Source organism: Pleurodeles waltl, chromosome 3_1, assembly GCF_031143425.1.
Source record: "Pleurodeles waltl isolate 20211129_DDA chromosome 3_1, aPleWal1.hap1.20221129, whole genome shotgun sequence".
In the NCBI taxonomy this organism is placed as follows: Eukaryota; Metazoa; Chordata; class Amphibia; order Caudata; family Salamandridae; genus Pleurodeles; species Pleurodeles waltl.
In genome coordinates, this window is record NC_090440.1 from 960906548 (window position 1) to 960927019 (window position 20472).

The following is a 20472-nucleotide window of genomic DNA, read 5'->3' on the forward strand; positions in this document are numbered from 1 at the left end:
CGTCCTTCCCACGGGCATAAGTAAAAATAAGTAAACAGTTTGACTGCTAAATATTAGTCTCGTGCCACTTGGGTCTGACGGACACTTTTTTTTTAATCGCTGAAACTGCTGGCTGGTCGGACTAAGCAATCCAGAAATGAGGTGACGCTGCGCAAACAGTGTTACAAGTAAGTAGTTTACTTTATTTCCTGTGAAATGCAGCGTGTCATCCGCACACTAATTTCATGAATTTGAAGGTGCTTCTGCAGGCAGGCATATGTCATGCCAATATTTTGCGTGATCTTTGGTATCGTTACAGGTTGGCTGAAACTCTTTTCTTTTTTTCTTCTCAAAGCTGGTGGAGTCTTCCTTGAAGGGTGAGATAGTGTTTGACCCCAGAAGCACATACTACCTGTGGTTTGTGATGGATTTCTGTGACGGGGGCGATATGAACGAGTATCTGCTATCCCGCAAGCCCAGCCGTAAGACTAACACCAGCTTCATGCTGCAGCTCAGCAGTGCCCTCGCTTTCCTTCACAAGAATCAGATCATCCACCGGGATCTGAAGCCCGACAATATCTTAATCTCCAAGAGCAGGACCGGTGCCAGCGATTTAGAACCCACCCTTAAGGTAGCGGACTTCGGCCTGAGCAAAGTGTGCTGCACGTCAGGCTTGAACCCTGAAGAGCCTGTGAGTGTTAACAAATGCTTCCTCTCTACTGCTTGTGGCACAGACTTTTTTATGGCACCCGAGGTGTGGGAGGGACATTACACTGCTAAAGCGGACATATTTGCCCTTGGGATTATTATCTGGGCCATGCTGGAGCGCATCACCATCGTCGACACAGAGACTAAGAAAGAATTGCTAGGGAGTTACGTGAAGCAAGGCTCCACAATTGTGCCAGTCGGAGAGGCCCTTTTGGAGAACCCCAAAATGGAGCTGCTTATACCCTTCAAGAAAAAGTCAATGAATGCCCGCATGAAACAACTGATCAAGGAAATGTTGGCAGTCAATCCCCAAGACCGTCCAGATGCCTTCGATCTTGAACTCCGACTGGTGCGAATGGCTTTCAGAGACTTTTGCTGGGACACGTGACGTTTAAGGAGGCGCCCCAACCTCCAGTTGGGGTGCGAGGAGCTGCAGCACACAGTTGTGTGAAGAAGGACCGAACAACGCAGCTAAGTGAGGCTTTGTGAAAGACTAAACTTTTAATTCTTAGCTTAAGTTGCTTTTGGGTGTACAGCACTGACCTTCAGCCCCTTGGAGATGTAGACAAACGTTTGTGAATGGTGCTGCTTCATTCCAGTATGCCCTCCCGCCGTCTGTGAGCAATGAAATATTTAAGTGAGCAGGTGATTTGCATGCTTGGACTGCGGGTCCCCTACGCTGAGAAAGGGCTGGAGATTGTGTGTGTTTTTTTGTTTGTTTTGTTTTTTAGGGTAGTTGGTTCGTATGCGTGCGAGGCTGTGGGTATTCCCTATTCCACACAACTTTGAGCGTTTTGTGTTTGTTTAGGGTGGTTATGCTCAGTGGGAAGTAGCGCGTGGGATGGTTTGCACAAGTACGTATGATTTAAAGGTGAGGTGGCTCCACAATCTAGACTGAAGTTTAAAGCTACATTTTGCACACAGGAAATGTCCCATTTCTTTTCGAAACGCTGCTTCATTTTAAGTTCTGCAGTAGCATTGCCGAGCTCGTTATACGGCGCGGTTGGTTGGAGGTCAAGTAGGCTCTGCAAACCTTGGTCTTTTACTTTTTTTTTTTTTTTTTTTTTTTTTAAATAGTTATCCAGCTTTGAACAGATGGCAGCAGGCGAGGCAAAGTTGATGTGCACTGGATTTTTTCTTCTTCTCTTTACCATGGTGGATGGCAGTGCCTGCCATGTATTGTCTCCCATATTTTGTTCTCTGGTTTTGGCTCAGCCCCTGTCGTTCTCCCATATTTTGTTCTCTGGTTTTGGCTTAGCCCCTGTCGTTCTCCCAGGCCTTTAGAACTTAAATTTTGCCCTTTGTGTTGGGATAGGATGACACGTCTCTGCATTATTCCACCGAAAATATTTCGTGGTTCAGGCTGCATATCCTAGCTGGGCATCCTTAAACAGCGATTCCTCTTGGTCTCATAGATTTTGAAAGAGGTGGGTGTGGAGAAAAAGACACACAAAATAGTGCCAACGTTGCCAGACTATTGGATTATTATTATTTTTTTTAAACAGCGTTCTGGCTTGGGTTAGTGTATTGGGCAAACCTGTACCACCAGTGATAAAATTAGTTAGTCATTGGTAAATAGTTTGAATTAAGAGGTGTAGTGTAAAAAAAAGAAAAGAAAAACCTCGAATGCTGTACTTTTCCCGAACCATGTAAATTGTCACAAAATGGCATTTGCCCAACAAAAATTCACCTGCTAGCATAGTGGATCTTGCAGTGCAAAAAAAGGGAATGTGGTATATGCAAGTGAAAATGACACATCCCATTTAAACATTCTCACGATTAAAAACATTTGCAACTTTGTAATGCAAAGTTAATTCACAAACCTTTTAATTTGCAAAGTACATTTTAATAGGCAGCTAAATTACCTTTTATTGCTGCTCCCAGTTCGTTCTGTGAACCTCTACAGTGTGAATGGGGTAAGACGTTTCACACTGTTCTACTGATTTAATCTCCAAACCTACTAATCCTTCTTCCATCAGCCTTCCACCTATCTTTGTCCCTGTGCTGGCAGTGCTTGATTAACTCAAGCTCACGTATTAAATAAATAAAAATAAAATAAACTTGTGGCCCATCACTCTCCCGACCCATTTAAACTGTTAGTGCTTGGACTTTTTGTTGATATTTCAGACGCGTTCAAGTACTATGCCTACCTGAAACAGGCTCACCTGGGGACCTCCACTTTTCGACTGGCTCTGATGCAAGTTGCCTTAAACTCTTAATGTTTGCCAACCCTTTAAGTCCTATCAACTCATTTTCCTGTGTTGTGCTTCCTTTGGCCTTTGTTCTATTGACTCCACATTACTTATGTAAATCACTGTCCCGTCCCCAAGTGTTCTCTTTATTGACCCAGGTTTGATCTGCCTGTACCTCCTTGACTGCTCTGCTGCTTTGTTGTGTTAGTTATGTGTCGGGGACCCCATTCCAGAATGTTGGGTTTGCTGCTTTGTCTAAAAAATAAAAGTATAAAGTCTGTATGAGAGACGGCAGCATTGCACTGTTGTGGTTTAGCTAAAGCAACTGCTAAGATAGTCTTTCTGCCACTGATTTGGATTGCTTACGGGGTTGAGTCTGTCCCTTGATCAGAACTGTAGGCATCTTTGATAGTAGTGGATCTCTATTTACTGGGTTTGAGAAGTGTTTGGGTAAACTTTGCACAAACCTGTTACAATTATAACCGTATATTGCGAGGCCACCAGTGCTACCGTAAAAAAAAAAATCTCTTCCCAAAGCTTGCATCCAACTCCACGCACAGTTTCTGATCTGGAGTGACAAGGTATCTTAGCATCTGCTCTTGCTCCCTCTGTCAGTGGTCACCTACAACTGTCTGTTCAGTCTTGGCTGGTATTAAATGTCCTACCTCTACGAATACGCACATTCAATTCATGATGTGCACGTTGGTTAGATTAGAGCTGTGCACTGTATTTACTACATAAAGGGAAACCAAGGGAAGAAATGACACTTCGGTTCTCCCCCCTCCTTTTGAAATTTCATGGTTCCTATACTGTTCAAGGCAGAGGTTTCTGCTGATGCCAACTGAGAGCTGCGCAGTGAAATTGGCTTGTATTCTCCAATCATCCTCTCCTATCGAAGGATGTTCTGGAGGTTAGTTTGCTGCTCTAATATCCTTTTTCTTTATCATCGCTGTGATTTGATCCGCACTACAGGACGTAGACTGTAGAGAACGGTGAACCAGCAGGTGTACACGAATAACCCTGTTTTAGCTTTTCCTACAATAGTTCAGGCACGGAGGGTGAGCTGAGGTGTATAGAGCACCATATGGGTAACCTGATTCTTACACGATCAAATCACATTTTCCGGTTCTCTGCATTGGTGAATGCTTCAGATCATATTTAACGTTTAACACTCGTGCACACTTTGTTCTTTTGTTTTCCAGCAGAGCTCTTTTGTGTAGGGGGGCTTGTAAATCTTTTCCATACAGACTGCTGCGGCGACTACATGTTGTACGACTGTACATCGGGATATTGTTCCACTCCGAGAGGAAAACTGTATCCTGAAAGCAAAAGCGTTTTTTTTTTAATCCAGCAAAATTGTAAACTATATTTTATGAAAAAATGTAAAAGGGGAAAAAAATTGAATGTGTAATTTATTTGTTCAGTTCATGACTAAGAATAAAATCTGACTTCAGTTACGACTCCTGTGTTTTCTTTCTAAATGTTTATTATACACTAAGGCCTTGCACTTATTCTGCGGACTTTCATTCACTGTTGGATCCTCCAAGGAACCATTTACCATCTACCATCCATACAGCTAAGATGATGTGTGGTGCGGGTACGCCTACAACAGCCAAACATTCGTGGGTCGATTGTTATATTTGTTTGCTTTTTCTAATGGATTAATTCCTGCTTTTGTTTCTTGGCTTGTCATAATATATGCCTTGATAGGAAGAAGGATGAAGCAGCAGTAATACTGCAGAACTGACTGGTTTTGGTTTTTAGTCGGACTTCTCTCTCCCAAATATTGTAGCCTTCATTACTGACTTTTCTCCTGGAAAGTGTCCATTCTCGCAGTATCTGATCTCGCTCACTGAAAGAGTGTACTCTTCTTCCCAATTTGTGTGTTTTTTTTTTGCCAAGGGAATTTACTTTTCTCTCACGTCAGCCTTTCTAGCCACGGAACTTTTACGCTTTAGCGAGTCGGTTTCACTGGAAGATGATTCAACCTTAATTCAGAATTGGACCTGGGGGAGTACCTCTTCAGTATTTTAACTCCTTGTTGCACAGTCTCTCAAGTGGTGGGTCTCATTCTGAAGCAGTCTTTCTATCATGGGACCTTGTGGAACCATCTCTTCTTAGTACTTATTTTTTATTTACTTTAGCAGTCGCTTTCCTGATTATTGGATATACGATTTGGGGCAGCACTTATTCTCCGTATAGTACATCTGAGCAGTGATTTTCTTTGTCGATTTTTACGCTTCGGCAACGGCACATATCCCATTATTTCACCATTCATTGTTAATGTCTCTACCACTAATGTTGAACCTCACAGTGGGGCATTTTCTTCCATTATATTTTTTTTTTCGACAGGTGTATTTATTTTCTCAAACAAAGCATGCTGATAGTGACATAGCAAAGATAGAGTGCATGACATGTCAGAACAACGTAACACAACAGTCTGTCTTTAGTGACATCTTCCACTAGGGTGAAGTTCCTGTGCGGCCACCCAGCCATCTTCAAACAACCATTCCCAGGGCTTGTATATTCTAGAGCAGTGGTTCCCAACCTTTTGACTTATGTGGACCCCCATTTTATCAATATTGGAGCCCGGGGACTCCCAATGAATCATTATTGGAATTCGGGGACCCCCCCCACTGAGTCATTACTGATAGTTGGAACCTAATATTATTAAATTTTCTAAGCAGTCGCGGACCCCTTGAGGAGGCTTCGCGGACCCCCAGGGGTCCTGGGACCCACTGTTCTAGGGGATAATACAGGTCCCTTCCTGTAAATTGGCTGCTGGCTGAGTATATGGGGGGGCCTTGTTTTTCATCCTGTTCCTAAACCTCATGCCACAGGCTCACAGATCTTTTTGAATGTGCTTGGGCAACCCCTTGCCTATATTCAGCCTCTTGAGCCTGAATGCATCAGTCCAGGTTGCAGAACCACTGGGTCACTTGGGGTATGTCCTCGCTCCCTCACAGCCAGACCACACCTCTTTTTCGCTTCCACATGGGCAATATTACAAAACGAAATGCTGTGTCTCTGCAGACACTGGTCTCCTCTGATCCCCAAGCATATAACCTGTGCGTTGATCTACTGCCTGCGATTAGTAACTTGCTAAATTAAGTTGTGCCCCCACTCATAAATGTTGGAAGTCTCTGGCAATTCTACAGTATGTGTATCAAAGTGCCTGTACAATTGCATCCCCTAAAACATTTTGTCTGTATCTGTTTTTCCCATCCAAAACAGTCAAGTGCGAATGTAGTACTCCCTAGGAAGTATTTTCAGTTGTATCAGACGAAAGCCCATCCAGGGGCATTTCCAGTCAGGGGTACCCATTCGGACAGCCCATATGCTATCAATTTTTGCCAGTTAATCAAGATCCCTAACAATGGTGCAAAAATCCTAAGTATTTCTAGGATCCTGGGAATTGATTGCGCAGGGTCAGTCAAGTAGAGGAGATCATAATCTGCATTTAGGGAGACGACATGCGCCCACCTGAGTCCCATCAAACACCTCGAAGAGCATCCCATCGAACCCTCACTGCTAGGGGCTCTATTGCAAGCACAAACAAAAGGGGGGGGCGTGGGCACCCCTGTCTCAAGCCTCAGTTTGACTAATTCCTGGGACAGTAGTTAAACCCATTCCTGGAACTCCTGACCAAATACAACCATTCAAGTAAATCAAATGCTTTTTTTGGGATCCAAGGATAAAAGTACCACCGGTTGTTGTATCAAGTGTTTCCATGCCAGGACTACATACCGGTGTTGGTGTTGTGGAGAGTGGTTCTGTGTGGCCAGATTAGTCTGGCACTATCAATTTGTCAATTACCAGTAATTGGCCCATATTTTAGCTTGAATTTTGTTTTCTGTGTTCAGTAGAGTTATGGGTCTATATGAGACGCAGTTTCCCATTTTTGTGAACGAAGATATTGGCTGTCCGGGCATCATGAGGGAGCCTGCCGTCTCAGGGGGCATAGTTTTACAGCTGAAGGTGTCCAATGAGTGTGCCACATAAACGTTAAAAAAAAAAAAAAAAAAAAAAAAAAAAAAAAAAACTCGTGCGGGAACCCTTTTGGGCCACTGTTTTGCACGATTTCAGTTACTGCGTTGACTTCTCCAGGCCTCTGTTTTCCACATCTAAACCAGGGAGGGTATATCCGTAATGATATCCTGGAGTTCATCTGTGTAGTCCCCGTTGAAAAGGTACAAGCCCTCCAAATACATTGCAAAGGCTTGAGCAATAACTGCCTTGTGGGCAGTCACCTCTGGTCGGAGTGTTGATTTTTGTGGACCCGTCTCCGACCCTCCTCTCTTTAGTCTAGCCAGGCCAGCAATTAGCTTGCTCTGTTGCCAGTTTTGTGTAGCTTGTTGTTTCTCTTGGTGAAGTGGCCTAGCTTTGTCGTTTAAAATCTGTCAGTAGTGTTCTGTCTATTTGTGTATGGCGGACCAGGTATTCTGTTGGGACGTTAAATGTATCCGCCCTCTTATTGGGTGAGTTGTGTTTCTGACCCCCATACTGTGTGGGGTCTGTCATGTCTCTGGCCCACGATTTGTGATATGAGATGTCACCCCTAATAACCGCATAACGATTTTGTCTCCTAAAAGGTCACCACGATGTCACTGAGCCCACATAATCGGCTAAGTAGGACTCTGCTGTTCTTTTCAGGTACCTAGTACTTGATGTGCCAAGGATCTAACTAACTGCCACTCAATCCCCAGATTCCCCAAACCCCCATTTATTGCTGTTCGAGATATAAACTAATGCGTAGTGGGGCTGTTACCAGAATTCCTCTTGATAGGAATTGGGTATTAGAGTACATATCTGCCTCTGTTACAAGGATCAGAAAGTAACTGTCTTGTATATGGCGTGTAATCCTTGTGTCATTTAAGAGAACTGTTTCTCCCTGGGAGAAGCCCTTCTCCACAAATCCCATAACCCCATTGCGGTCACTAAATATCAGTCTATTACCCTCCTGTTGCATAGTTTTGTTAAATGTCTATATCTGGATGCATAGTTCAATTTGTTGCCTCCAGTAATCAAGATTGAATCTAGTTCCTGGGAAATCCACTTTCCCTTCCTTTCAAGGGTTCTTATCTGAAGCCCAGGGGGCATGTACCATGTGACAACCAGAATTTGAAGTCTATTCCACTCTCCCAGTTTGGCCAATCAGCTGCACAGCAGCCCTCCGTCTGTCCAGGTCTGTGCCACAAGCATGCCATGATTACTGTCACGCAGGAGCCCAAGGTAAATTCTACTTGCCCCATTTTATTTGTTTGTATCCTTTTTTTCTTTCTTTTTAACCTGCCCCATTCCAAGAAGTGCCATTTTTTTTACCAAGTGTCTCTTGTAGGAAGATCAAGTCTGGGTCGTGTTGGTAGAAAGATTTCTCTACTATGCCCCTTTTGACCATGCTGGCCAGACCATTTACGTTCTGTCATGAAAGTGACGCCCAACAAGCTGGACATAGTCAACATTTCTCCTAGACCCTAGTCTTGAGGCATCGGTCATAAAAAAAAAAAAAAAAAAAAAAAACTCACAAACCTAGGATAATAACAATTATTACAATTCCCACTTCTTGGGAGTAAAGCGGGCTTTTGTAGTTACCGCACAAGGCCATGTTCACATAGTCCTGCTAACGTCTTATGTAGGAGCAGCACCGTCCCGCTGCAGATGGAGTGACCGAATCTGTGACTCATGGCCCATGTCCATGGGCCCTTCAGCTATCGCTTGCAGTGAGGATTTTTGCCTCGGGTTCCCCCAGCCTTCCAGCCCATGCCTGATTTTGACACCAGCCCAACACTTTAGAGGCCTGGTGAGAAGCCAGCTACATCAGAGTAAGCTAATGCAATCGAGAGGAAACTAAATTCTCCCCACCACAAGTATATAATAAAGTGGTTCAAAAGGAGGATGGTGCGTTTGCTGGGCTACATGAACTAAGTGATTTTTTTTTTTTTTTGTAGCTGCAGAGTTCTAGGAAATAATAATTTGGCACATAATCTGCCATCTGCGGCATATTTTCAGATTTTAATAAAAAAAGATTGTTTAGACCGCAAACAGATCAAAAGTTACTAAATGCATTGACATGTAATGTCACCCAGTAGATGGCTCTTCACAAAGGATGACTGATCACCTTGCTGTTGCTTTTTGCAGTATTTGGGTGTCAAGTTGGTACTAATTAAGTGCAACCTTTCCCCCCAGATAGTATTAAAATGTGTAGAAATGTCAAAAATGATGGCACGTTATGAAAAAAAATGTCAAACAGTTTTCCTTTTCTTGCTACATGGTTTAGTCAATACTACCGTTTAATTTGGTTCTGCCCCACTGCATAATTCCAGTGGCCCTATACATAGCAAGACCCTTCGAAGCAATTCATCCTGCATAGATGGATTAAGAAAAAGGAAATAACCTGCGTTGATTTGCAGTTTCCCTCGAACAGTGTGGGAATTAAAAGGAGCCTTTGAAGGAGATTGATGGCTCAGTTGATGGCATCTCAAACACCTGACGAATTGTGAAACTCAACTGTTTGCCAACTTCGCATAGTGGTGAAACCTGTGATTTTCAGTTATTGCTACGGGATCAGTCTATCTGAGCAAGAGTATATAGTGTAACTTCACACGTTTCCGTTGCAGGTTTCAAATTGAATGTATGCTAAGGTGTGTGCTGGCCTGGGAAGAACATTTCAGGATTGTGGGATTACTTTGAGTTTATCTGAGCGAATTACTTCAGTCATGCACTGCAGGTGGTTTAAACGAAACAGCAACGGCTCAGATCACAGGCAAAACAGTGTTTCCGTGTATAGTGGTAGAGAGATTCTGAAGCAGCGGAGTTCCACCTTTTTATGCAAAATTCAAAGAAGGGTAGAGTTTGTAATCCTAGAGAGAGGTCTGTGGTTCGTAATGAGGCTGTCAGGGCGATAGATGGCATAATTGATGACTCACAGCAAAATCACTTTAAGCTGGAGGGTCGGTTTATTGCTTGCATACTAGTAGTTTAAAGTCTGCTGTAATATGACAAGTTAGTGTCTCGGGATCTTGCACACCCGGACCAAATTCGCCCCACATAGGTCATCCTACAAACATAATTTTAATCTGCATATTGTTGCTTTGAACAGCCAGAGAGCCACGATGTCACACTTGTGACAATAACCTACTATTTAAGTGATGGGTAATATGACTTGACTTTAGTTGATTGGTATTTTTGTGTATGAATGTTTTACTTTACCATTATTCGTCCTTCAGTTGGTAGAACTGTCTTTTTTTTCTGCAAAGTCTCGTGTAGTTGCACATTTACCTTATGTCATGGGACATGGTTTGTTAATTTAGTTCTGCATGCATAGCCTAGGCAGCCTCTGGTATATTTTGCCATTAGACAGCTGTGTTGTTTCCTCTCCTTTACAACAGAGACTTGTTTAATATTTGTTGGTATATTGCACCTTCTCTGCTGTGTTAAGATGTAGACCTGAGGTTCATCTGTCTAGTACAGGTGCTTTTTTCGTATGTATATTTGGCTTTTATGAAGTGCAAGTCATTGGAGCTCTGCAGAAAAAAGGATCAAATATTATGAGATGATGGGCCATAACATGGCAAGCGTACATTGGAGGGGTTTATGAAAGTTATTGGAGTAATTTTGGGGTGTGGCACCTGGAGAGATACCAGGGGGCAGTGAGATGCTGTCCGACAGGAATTGTCTTTGCTTTCTGAAGAGGAAGGGGTAGGTGCTTGTCGAACATGGACTTGAATGTTGTTCCAAATTGTTGTGGCCTAAGAAAAGACTTGCTGTCTGGGTGTCTCCTTTTTGGTCTTTTGGTGTTCAGGCATGGGAGGTTACTCAATCTAGAGCTGTGCATGCTGTCTGATTCTCATACTGGAGACCGGGAAGGCGAGATCTTCCTGTGGTATGCTATTTAAATGTAGTAGTGCACCTTAAACTTAATGCACTTTTACTGAAAGTGACTTTGGAATCCAATAGACTTCTACATGCAGATTCCTTACCATATAATTTCCTCAGGCGTTGAACTCGATCCAGAAAAAATTTCATGAGTGGTACGCTGGTAGGTGGCGTCAGTCGGCTCTGTTTTGTCTGTACCGGAAGTGACGTCCATGGGACCTGTATAGGTGCCGCCCAAGTGCGCTGACGTCCGTTCTTTTCTTTCTGTGCCAGCCTGCACTGATCGGAGAGACGATCTACCCCTTCAATCAGTTTTTGACTGAGCTTTTTTCAACGTTTTGTCTAATTATTTTGAGGTTTTCCTCCTGGTGTGGCAGGGATGTCCTCTAAGAAGGATGGCTTCAAGCCCTGCGGCGCACGTTGCTGATCGATGTCCATGATGAACCCACACCGTGTTTGCCTTTAGTGCCTCGAGCGTGACCATGAACCAAAGTTGTATTCTGACTGCCACACTATGAACCCGAAGGCCTTGACAGAGCGGTCCCTCAAGTTTATAGCAGCCCAACGTGTGACGCCACAACGTTCGAAGTCCTAGTCGAGGGGAAGTTTGTTTTTTCTTTCCAAGTCATTGGGTACCTTAGATAAGTTCTGGCACATGAAAAAGTAGTATAAGAGTTCTTAGACTACTCATCCGTAGGCCGATGAGAAAGCATTGGCTTCCAAGGCCTGACTGCAGTTGAGCATGCAGCTGGGTGGACTCCGTGCCTTCCTGGGTTTCTGGCAGCCAAAGTGACCACCACTCAAAGGTGTTTTATGAGGCCGTGCTCCTGATATTTGGGCGGGCCGACTCCTTTGGTGTGCCTTCAGGCCCTGAGGAGTCAACAGGGGCCATTTTGGCTCCAGTTGGGCCCCAAGAATCCTTTTTCTGGCTCCAGACCGACACTGGTCATACCATTGAACCTTCCCTGGTGCCAGTGTCGATGCTCCCGGCACCGCAATTTTGATCCCCTGATGATATGAAGCCAGGAGGGCGTCTATCAACAGTTTCTGGTACCGACTGGAACCATGCCTTCCAGGTCAGATTCTGAGCCCCATTGTTATGGGCTAGGATTTGGGGAGAAGCGGGGTCACTGGGCCCTGAAGAATACTACCCCTATGAAGATCTCAATATGGACTGCTGTTAGGAACTGGATGAAGCCACTGAACTGTATACTTCTCCAGATACTGGTATGCTTTCTCTCCCTACCTATGGAGAAGGTTGCTTCTTTTGCGATGGTGGTATTGGAGGGCAGCTGAACTCCTTGACCTCAACTGCTTTCGGTGGCAGTCTAGACTGTCTTGGCAAAAATACTGCAACCTGAACTTATCCCCCCTTAGAACTGCTACTCCTGTGCAATGAATCGCTTCCAATGTTCTTCTGGGGACTTGGGCCAAACAGATCAGAGGATGATTGCCTGTCGCCGCCCACCACTTGGAGACCCAAATTTCTTCATCCAACACCCTACCTCGGAGTTTAGTGATCCTGGCCTCTACGTCCCATGTAACTCCTTATGCATTCCGTACTGCACCCCCGGACAGGGAATCCAAAAGGCTGGGCATTTTGGGGAAGATTTTTTCATCCACCAGTCTGCCTTTGCAGTTTGTGAACCCTTTATCCCTTTTGGGCTGCTATTCTCATGCTTTGTGGGATACAGTTGTACAATTGCTGCCAATTGTCCCAGAGGAGGCCTAGGCCGTGTGCTCTCAGGCTGTTGCCAGTGGGAGAGATGCAGCTAAGCGGTTTTATCGACAGACACCTGATTGAGGACGAGGATGTCCAAGCTTCCCCGATGGACATGCGTTTTGATGGCTTCCGTCTCTCTTTGGAGACTAGACTGATTTGGTACTGGAGCACGTTAAGGACAATCGAGCTACAGCCAGGTCCTTGGGCCTCTCTATGGCCCCACCTCACCCACAATCAGCCTTTCATTCCTCTCATGACAACAGAAGTGACTTCCAGCCACACCAGTATCCTCTTAGCCACAGTGCCCTGCATACGCCATAGCCTCTGCGTGGCCGATGGCGCAGTTCCCTCAGACCTCGTGTGGCAGGCAGCCAGCAGTCTAGTCATTCCACCACCTCCCCGGCAGCTGCAGTCTCCAAACCCTCCTAATCTGCCGACATACCATCATGGGTATCCAGTCGACTGAAGGATTCACCATCATCTGCCATGCTAGCAGTCCATAACATCGGTGAACAAGGTGATGACCAAATTAGATAAGTCACAAGGTGCACAGCCTTTAAAAAGGTCCGTAGGTCAATGTGAATCCAGCGACACATAATAATCATTCATCCGTTTTTATTTAACTTCATCCATTTCAATCAGTGTTTAATCAATTTCAAAGAAAATTAAACATAAATATTCAGGTCTTCCATCTTTTATTGACCAGATGATGATTCCAACATGTGAAATCCATGAGTTTACTGACTTCACTTGACAATCCATATTTTATTCTTAATATTTTATACCCAGTGCATTTTGAGATTCAGTCTTTGGCAGGGGTATTAAACAGAAAAAATGAATTCAATCGGAATCAGTATTAGATAACCCATTTCCCTCAATCATGCACCCTCAGTAGCTCAGTGATGGTCAATCAAATGCTGTGTTTACCAGACGATTTTATCATACAATTTAATATATTCTGACTCTTAACATATCCTCCAACAGTCTGCATAAACACTTCCATTTTACACCTGAATTCCCCGAACCAACTGATGAATCAAAACCACCCCATAAATAAAACCCCACGCTATGCAGAAACGTATGTAATACACCAGCGTGCAGGAAAGTAACCCGAAACGTAACACCAAAAGTACTTTTACATTAAATTTTGAAATGCACCTAAGCAAGTGGTATCCCACTTATATTCGGCACATGTGAAAAAAATTCTACATTCATGACCAAACAAACTTACTCAAATATGTCATGAAGAAACTCCTACTACCCCAACAAAGGAATGTGGCAATTTCATGTCCGCAAAATGTCAGAAAACGCTGCTGTAGATGTCCAGTCCAGCCACCCTCTTGTGCCCTTGCCAGCAACCATGATGACCAAAACCAGATGCAACCAGACATCTTAAATACCAACAATTAAACTAAAACCTCATGACTTGAAAACTGCACCATGGGCACAACAGAAGTAAACAAAATACTCTAGTCTCACATTCAACCAGAATCAACGGCCCCATTATGTTATGTGTAAATGAACTGATGCTTCACCATAAATATTTCAATAAAAAAGGCTAAACGCATTATTTAAATGTGAAATGCAGTAATGTGATTTGGAAATGTTTGTAAAACATTTAAAATGAACGCATCCATGTAAGAAACACCAGTATTTGACACAAATAGGCTTAATCAATGAAAATCCATAACATCAGAGAGCTAAATAGTCCGAAGGGGCTGCTGTCTCCCCTTTGTGACCACCCATTTTCCCCATGCCACCATCTTTTATGACCGACTGACAGAAGATCATCTTTCCCTTCTCCATCAGAAAGTCACTGCTGTTTTTGCCAAGGGAGCCAGAGAAAAAGTATGTCCTTCTCAAGGGAGCTATAGAGAGGGCACACAGAGTTCTGGTCCAGGATATCTGGCAGGCAGAAACGTAGGGTTCTTTTTGCGCACTTTCACAAAGCACTACTGCCTGGACAACCAGGTCTGTAGGAATGGGCACTTTGCCCTTTAGTGCTGCAGGACTTCATTTTTTTTAAATGGGTCTGCAGACCCACCTCCGGGGATGGTATTGCTTGGGTATCTATTCTGAGGTAAGGAATCTACAGGTAGAAGTATCTCAGATGAATAAGTTATTTACTTTCTGTAATGGCTGATCTCGTAGAGACTATATGTAGCTGCAGATTGCTTATTGACCCATCCATACTTTCCGCTTTCTGAATGGATTTTTAGGGACAGGGCTAGTTCTTTTCAGGGCCCTTGTTCTCCACACCAGTGGTCCGTGTTCTTCATGGCTCCGCGCTTCTAGCGTGGAAAGCTGTGAAAAGAAACCAACCTTAGTCACCCTAAACCTACAACCCTCTCACCGCTTCTATTAATCTTTATCTGATCCCTCAATATATTGTGGTCTGTAGAAGATGTCCTGCTTTAAGCTAAAATTGGATCTGAAGTTCACCAATCTCCAATCATTGGATCCAGATTGATGGCAAGTCTGAAGCAAATGCAACGTGATAATGGTAAGTTGAACCGAGCAAGAGAGCAACGGTATACTTTGCAATTGAGAACAGTGGTTTATATTGTAACTTGGCGTTTCTTGAAAATTTGAGTTATCCACTTCTAACCAGAAATGAAGAAAGGAAGGTTGTCAGAGTAAAACTGATAGACTTGTTATGCTTTGATGTCACTTTCCTTTTTAATTATTTCAGCTTGGAGATAGTATGGCTGCACTTTGTACATGTTCTGCTGTCTGTTTAGATGTTGGTTACCAGGTAACGTTACCGTTGTTGACTGCCTTGTGGACAATGCAGCAGTTCATTTGGATGGACGTAAGCCACAGGAGGTGCTGGAGTAACTCATGTTCTGTCATGAAGGCCTTGGATAAGCCCGCCTGTTGCACTTGGCAGGAAGGTCTCTTGGCTGATTGTCAAGGTGTTCTCCATCGAATAAAAACAATCAACTTGATAAGTTTTGAAGTCTGCTTTTTTTTTTTTTAAGTGAACAGGGCTTCAGCCTACTGAGTTTTGCATGTAGCGCTTGCAACTGAGGTCATTATCTGCATGGAAGCCACTGGATGTTTTGCTGGCAGTTGTGTGTTTAACCAGTCCATATTTATTTTTAGGAGACAGTTTTACATGTCATTTCATTTGCAGACATTAGTAGAGTTCAGCATCCAATCTTCATGGCGGCAAGGCCTTTCTTCAGCAGGTCAGTGCCATTACCTTGTGTTTTCAAGTGCACATGAGTGTCATATGTCTTTAGATGAATACTGATTCCTTTGCCAAATAGTCCCTTTGGAGCTCCACATGCAGGTTGAATATCACCAGTAAGAAGCCTGAGCCTTTCGAAAAGCGAGTTTGACTAGTAGAGGAGCCAGGCCATTGCAGCAATATACTTGTAGTCCATCCAACTATCTTGATGGGTTTGCAGATCTGAAGGTGACCAAAGCCACTAATTTGTCCCAGTGGCACAGTCTGTGTAGTTTGAGGTCTGCTACTTTGTCCAATTGACCTCTAAGTATACACTTGTAATTTACATTATTGTTAAACCAGACATCATTGGTGTGGTTCCCCCCCTCCCCCCCCCCCCCCCCCCCCCCCCAAAAAAAAAACCTTTGGCCTTCAACCTTCCCATTTTCTGAATTTGTTTTTGCTGGCCTTTGAAGTTTGTGCACTTCACCACTGATTAGGAGTGGTAAAATGCAGTGTGCTTCATGTTTTCCCTAAAACATGATAAAATTGGACTACATCTGATTTACACATTTAATTTATTAATTCCTGGTATATGGTACCCAAGGCCTGTAAATTAAATGCTACAAGGGTACCTGCAGCACTCGTGCCACCCACTCAAGTAGCACTTCAAAAACTTGCATCAGGCCTGCCACAGCAATATGTGCAATTGTAAATTTCCATTTTGACCTGACAAAACAAACATTTTGTTAGGCATAAATCTTCCTTTATGTCTCCCCTACGGTAGGTCATAAACACCCATATGACAGGGTGCGTTGTATTTAAAAAGCAACACAAGTGAGTGTTTCACTTTTCCTTTATAGTAGTGAAACACTCCTACAGTTGTTTTTCACTAACGTAAGGCATACCTTTCCCATTGGATAACATTAGGTTACCTTACTACATTTAATAAGCATTAGCTTATGATTGGGAGCAGGTTGATGTCATATTTAGACTCAGATAAATTGTCATTTAAAAGCCTCTTCAATTATAAAGTTGCATTTTAAGGCACAATTCCAAAAATGGCACTTTTAGAAAGTTGGCATTTTCCTGTCCTAACCATTTTGTCCCTCTGCCCTGGGTCACATGACTGTGAAAGGCTTCCCTGTTCGGGTTTGCGATTTCCTGCTGGTCAGCGAGATAAAAGGGAATGGGCCATCCTGGCTCGATGGCTGGGGGTGGAAATGTCCCCTGCCCCACTTACACTTCAAAGGGCTGGCCTCCTGCACACAAAGGAATTGACACCAGCCTTTTGTCACCCCAGAGTTTTTAGAGTCTTGCCAGGGGGAAAGGAAGAATCAGATGTGACAGTGGCCCATGTCTCCCCATTTCAAAGGTTGGCACTAGGTATAAGTATTAGATCCTCTCAAGTACAGTCCTTGACCTGAGAATATTACAGAATGACTGTCTTGTTCCCCAGAGGACAGCCCTGTTGTGTGTGGCCTGCTCTGATCTCACAGAAGGAAGACTGCATCTGCTCCCTTCGTCCCAGGCTACCCGAGTGACGCCAATTGGCTGACCTCCTCCTGTTCTGAGCTATTGGACACAATAAGGTCCAGGCCTGTCTGTAACTGACCAGATGATCTTGTGGCTTGGAGTTTCAACTGGACTTTGAGGCCCTGCTGACCTCTACTAGAGTGAGTTCCTGATCCCCAAGGGGTTCCTCCCCAGTCCTGGACCTTAACGGGCATCAGAGGCACTTCTCTACAAGAAAAGATGAAATAATGAAGTTTTGAGATCTTTACAACTGCGAACTTACTGTTCCCCGCAAGACTGCCACAAAAATCTCCAGTGAACCATACTCTTCACACTATAGCGGCAACTGGCAACATAAGATCTGCACTGCATGTTAGGCCACCAACACGAATGGAACTCTGAGCGTTGAATTTTGAGAAGGTAATCTTTTCAGTAGGACTAACATGGTCTGTTTATACAGCCTGTGCTCCATCACGGTCAGCCTTAACTTGTGACTTTCCCCTTGTCTAGCATGATCAGATGACTGCGAGTGGGAGCTTTGTGTTTTGAGGTGCTTTGCTTATTTAAAACTTTAAAATTGCATCTCAAGTTTTACTGGTTTGCTCTTTGACATTTTGGCATCATTTTATTTACCAAAATGTACTTTTTCTGAAGTTTACTTTTTTTTTCTTTCTTTTTCTAAATGGTCTGGGATTTTTTTTGTGCTTTCACTTCATTACTATATGTAATGCAAATTGCTTTGTACATCACTTCTAAGTTAAGCCTGACTGCTTTTCTGCCAAGTTAAGAGGGTTAAACTCTGGTTAATTTAGTGGTTCACTCTGACATAGATTGTGGTTATTTCTTGAGTAGAGTTTTCACCCTCCTCAATCAGTGACCCAATAATCGATTGGCAGTTCCAGTGAGTGTCATGAAAGATTGTCTACACTCCTGGTCCCCTTCCCTGACACAGAAACAAACTACATGTATTATAAGCTGCATGTTGTGATGTACATTGACATGGCATATGTTGATATGTAACAAACTCCCCAGTATTTTTTTTTTGACCAAACTCATAAAAAGAAGGTGTGTGATGTAGGGCACCTCTGTCATCTCTTTGCATGCCCCTACCACATATCTTTCTTCCCATACTCCATGGCCCCAAACTAAAATCATTCGTGTTTTAAAACTTTATCCACCCATGTATCCATGATTGTTTACGATCCACATACATTAGTCAGCAGTGGGAAAACCATGACCGCTGCCTCCAGAGCTGAAAATTAATGCGAAATCAACCGCCAGCCATGTGCCCAAAAAAAAAAAAAATACACCACGAAAGTGGATCTTTGTTCTACTCACTTCAGTGACACAAGATGTAAAGCAACATAGTACTTACCCTCATTCTTCTCTGCTCGATTGTATTCCGTTCCACAATAGAGACCACATACGTGTTAAAGAGGGTCAGGGCTATTCAGATATCTAATGAGGTCTAGTGAAATTATTTCTGTTGAGCACAAACTGTAGCAGTAGGTTTGCCTTGTTCTGATATTCTCTCCAAACTACAGGGTGTTCTGAAGGACTTGGCTGCTCACTTCTTTTTAGGCCTCGCTTGAGACCGCACATGTGGTGTCACATGCAAGTTAATTTGTTTACTTGCAGAGGGGCTTAGAGCTAACCCATTGCGTTCCACTGGTTGGCTTAATCATGCTATTTTCCTTGCTTATATTTCCCTTTTGCTATACATGTATCCTGTGTTGCAATATGTTAAACTCTTGGGCTTCTTTCAAAACATGTTTTTGCATCATGATCGTTTTCTGGATTCACATGCTGTGCATCATTCCACCACCTAGTGATTGGGTCCAGAAGACTTTTTGTCAGTCTTTTTTATTTTTTGTGTGCTCCCAATTAACCCGCCCCCCTCGGAGTCATCTGTAGCCATTTAGTGCTGTCTCTCCTCCTGTGATGTCAGACATGCTCTGGAAAGCCTCTGTGTGTGTGTATGCCATCTTCAGATTCTCTTTTTTTTTTTTTTTTTTTTTCTACTATTGGTTCTGGAAACAATATCTGAAGCTGTACAGATGCCGAAGGAAACATGGATGATAATACGCTGGATCGTTAAGAAGGGAGATGAATATAAAGAACAAAGGGGTGAAAACTGGAGGACATTGCAATTCACCAAAAAGTGCCTGAGGATAACCAAAAAGTATTAAGCATACTACATAGGTTGTCGACCACACAGTTGAAGAATGCATGGAAGGGATGAGAAACCACAAAGGCAAATGGAGGACACTCCCTTTAGGTTCTGCCCAGAGTGCCACCAAAAATGTGCGAAAAGAAAGCCAAGAGGTCTGTTAACTCAGACTACAGGAGTACTATGATGCATGGGAGGGAAGGAGAGAGGGGTGAGGGGGGCGGGGGAGAGAGGAAAAACAAAAAGCACCAGAGAGCTATGTAGAGGGAGGAGAGCCTGTCACTTAGAGACCGCCACCTACCGAGTGATTGTGGAGCAAAACATTGGAGACAGAAGTGGGAAAGGTAGAAGGCTCTGATGTCGAGGTGGAGTAGGTCGGTGAAGTTGAGGCAAAACAGCAGGGAAGGAAACCTAGGAATCGAGAACCTCGAGGATCAGTTAAAAAAAAAAAAAAAAAAAACTGGGCCTAGGGTGAAGACTTTGGGCTCAAAGTCACATAAGACTGCTTCAGCATAAAAGCACTCAATGACAGAAGAAAAGTCTAAACACAAGAAGAACCCCATGGGTTGTGATAGAGAGACACGGACTGAGGCCTTCTCGCGGAGAAGCCTTCGATGTCGAAAGGGCGATCGAGAGGAGAGGGCCAAGGAAGCTCAGCAGAGCTGCTGGAATCAACCAAGAGGGATTAAAACATGTCGACTGCAAGGAGTGAACCTTAGAAATCGTGAGAAAGAAGAGAAGGTTTAAGGCTGAAATGGCAGTGATACTTCAGATGAAAAAGACTTTGAGGTGTCTGTGAAGGAATTCAAAATCTCCTTGAGGCTACCAGGGGAAGAGAGCAGGGAGGAAGAACAGCACTGTGATCTCAAGCCACCAACTACTCTAAGACTAAGAGACGAGGAGCAGGAGATGTTCTTATTGAGGAGGACATAGGGATCTTCCAGGACGTTGAAAGTGGCAGCGAAAAGTGACAGGACCTTGAAAGAAACTCACGGCAGAGGCTGATCACACACCTGAAAAGACATCCTCACCGGACGACATCGTAGAGATTAGTCTGGGGTACAGTTAGAGGAAGAGCGGACAAAGCCTGTTTCCTCCTATAGACACTTCTATCATCTCAGAGCAAAAACCTAGACCG

The 20472-nt window shown here is 43.7% G+C and overlaps 1 protein-coding gene across 1 annotated transcript in view; it reads left to right on the plus strand.

Moving 5' to 3' along the window:
• PDIK1L (PDLIM1 interacting kinase 1 like) overlaps positions 1-4332 on the plus strand; it is a 59871-nt gene extending 55539 nt beyond the window's left edge. Inside the window, exon 3 of the mRNA XM_069223993.1 lies at positions 335-4332. Within this exon, the coding sequence (XP_069080094.1) occupies positions 335-1075 (741 nt within the window). The 3' untranslated portion in view covers positions 1076-4332. The remainder of the gene's footprint in view (positions 1-334) is intronic.
• Positions 4333-20472: the final 16140 nt, after the last annotated feature.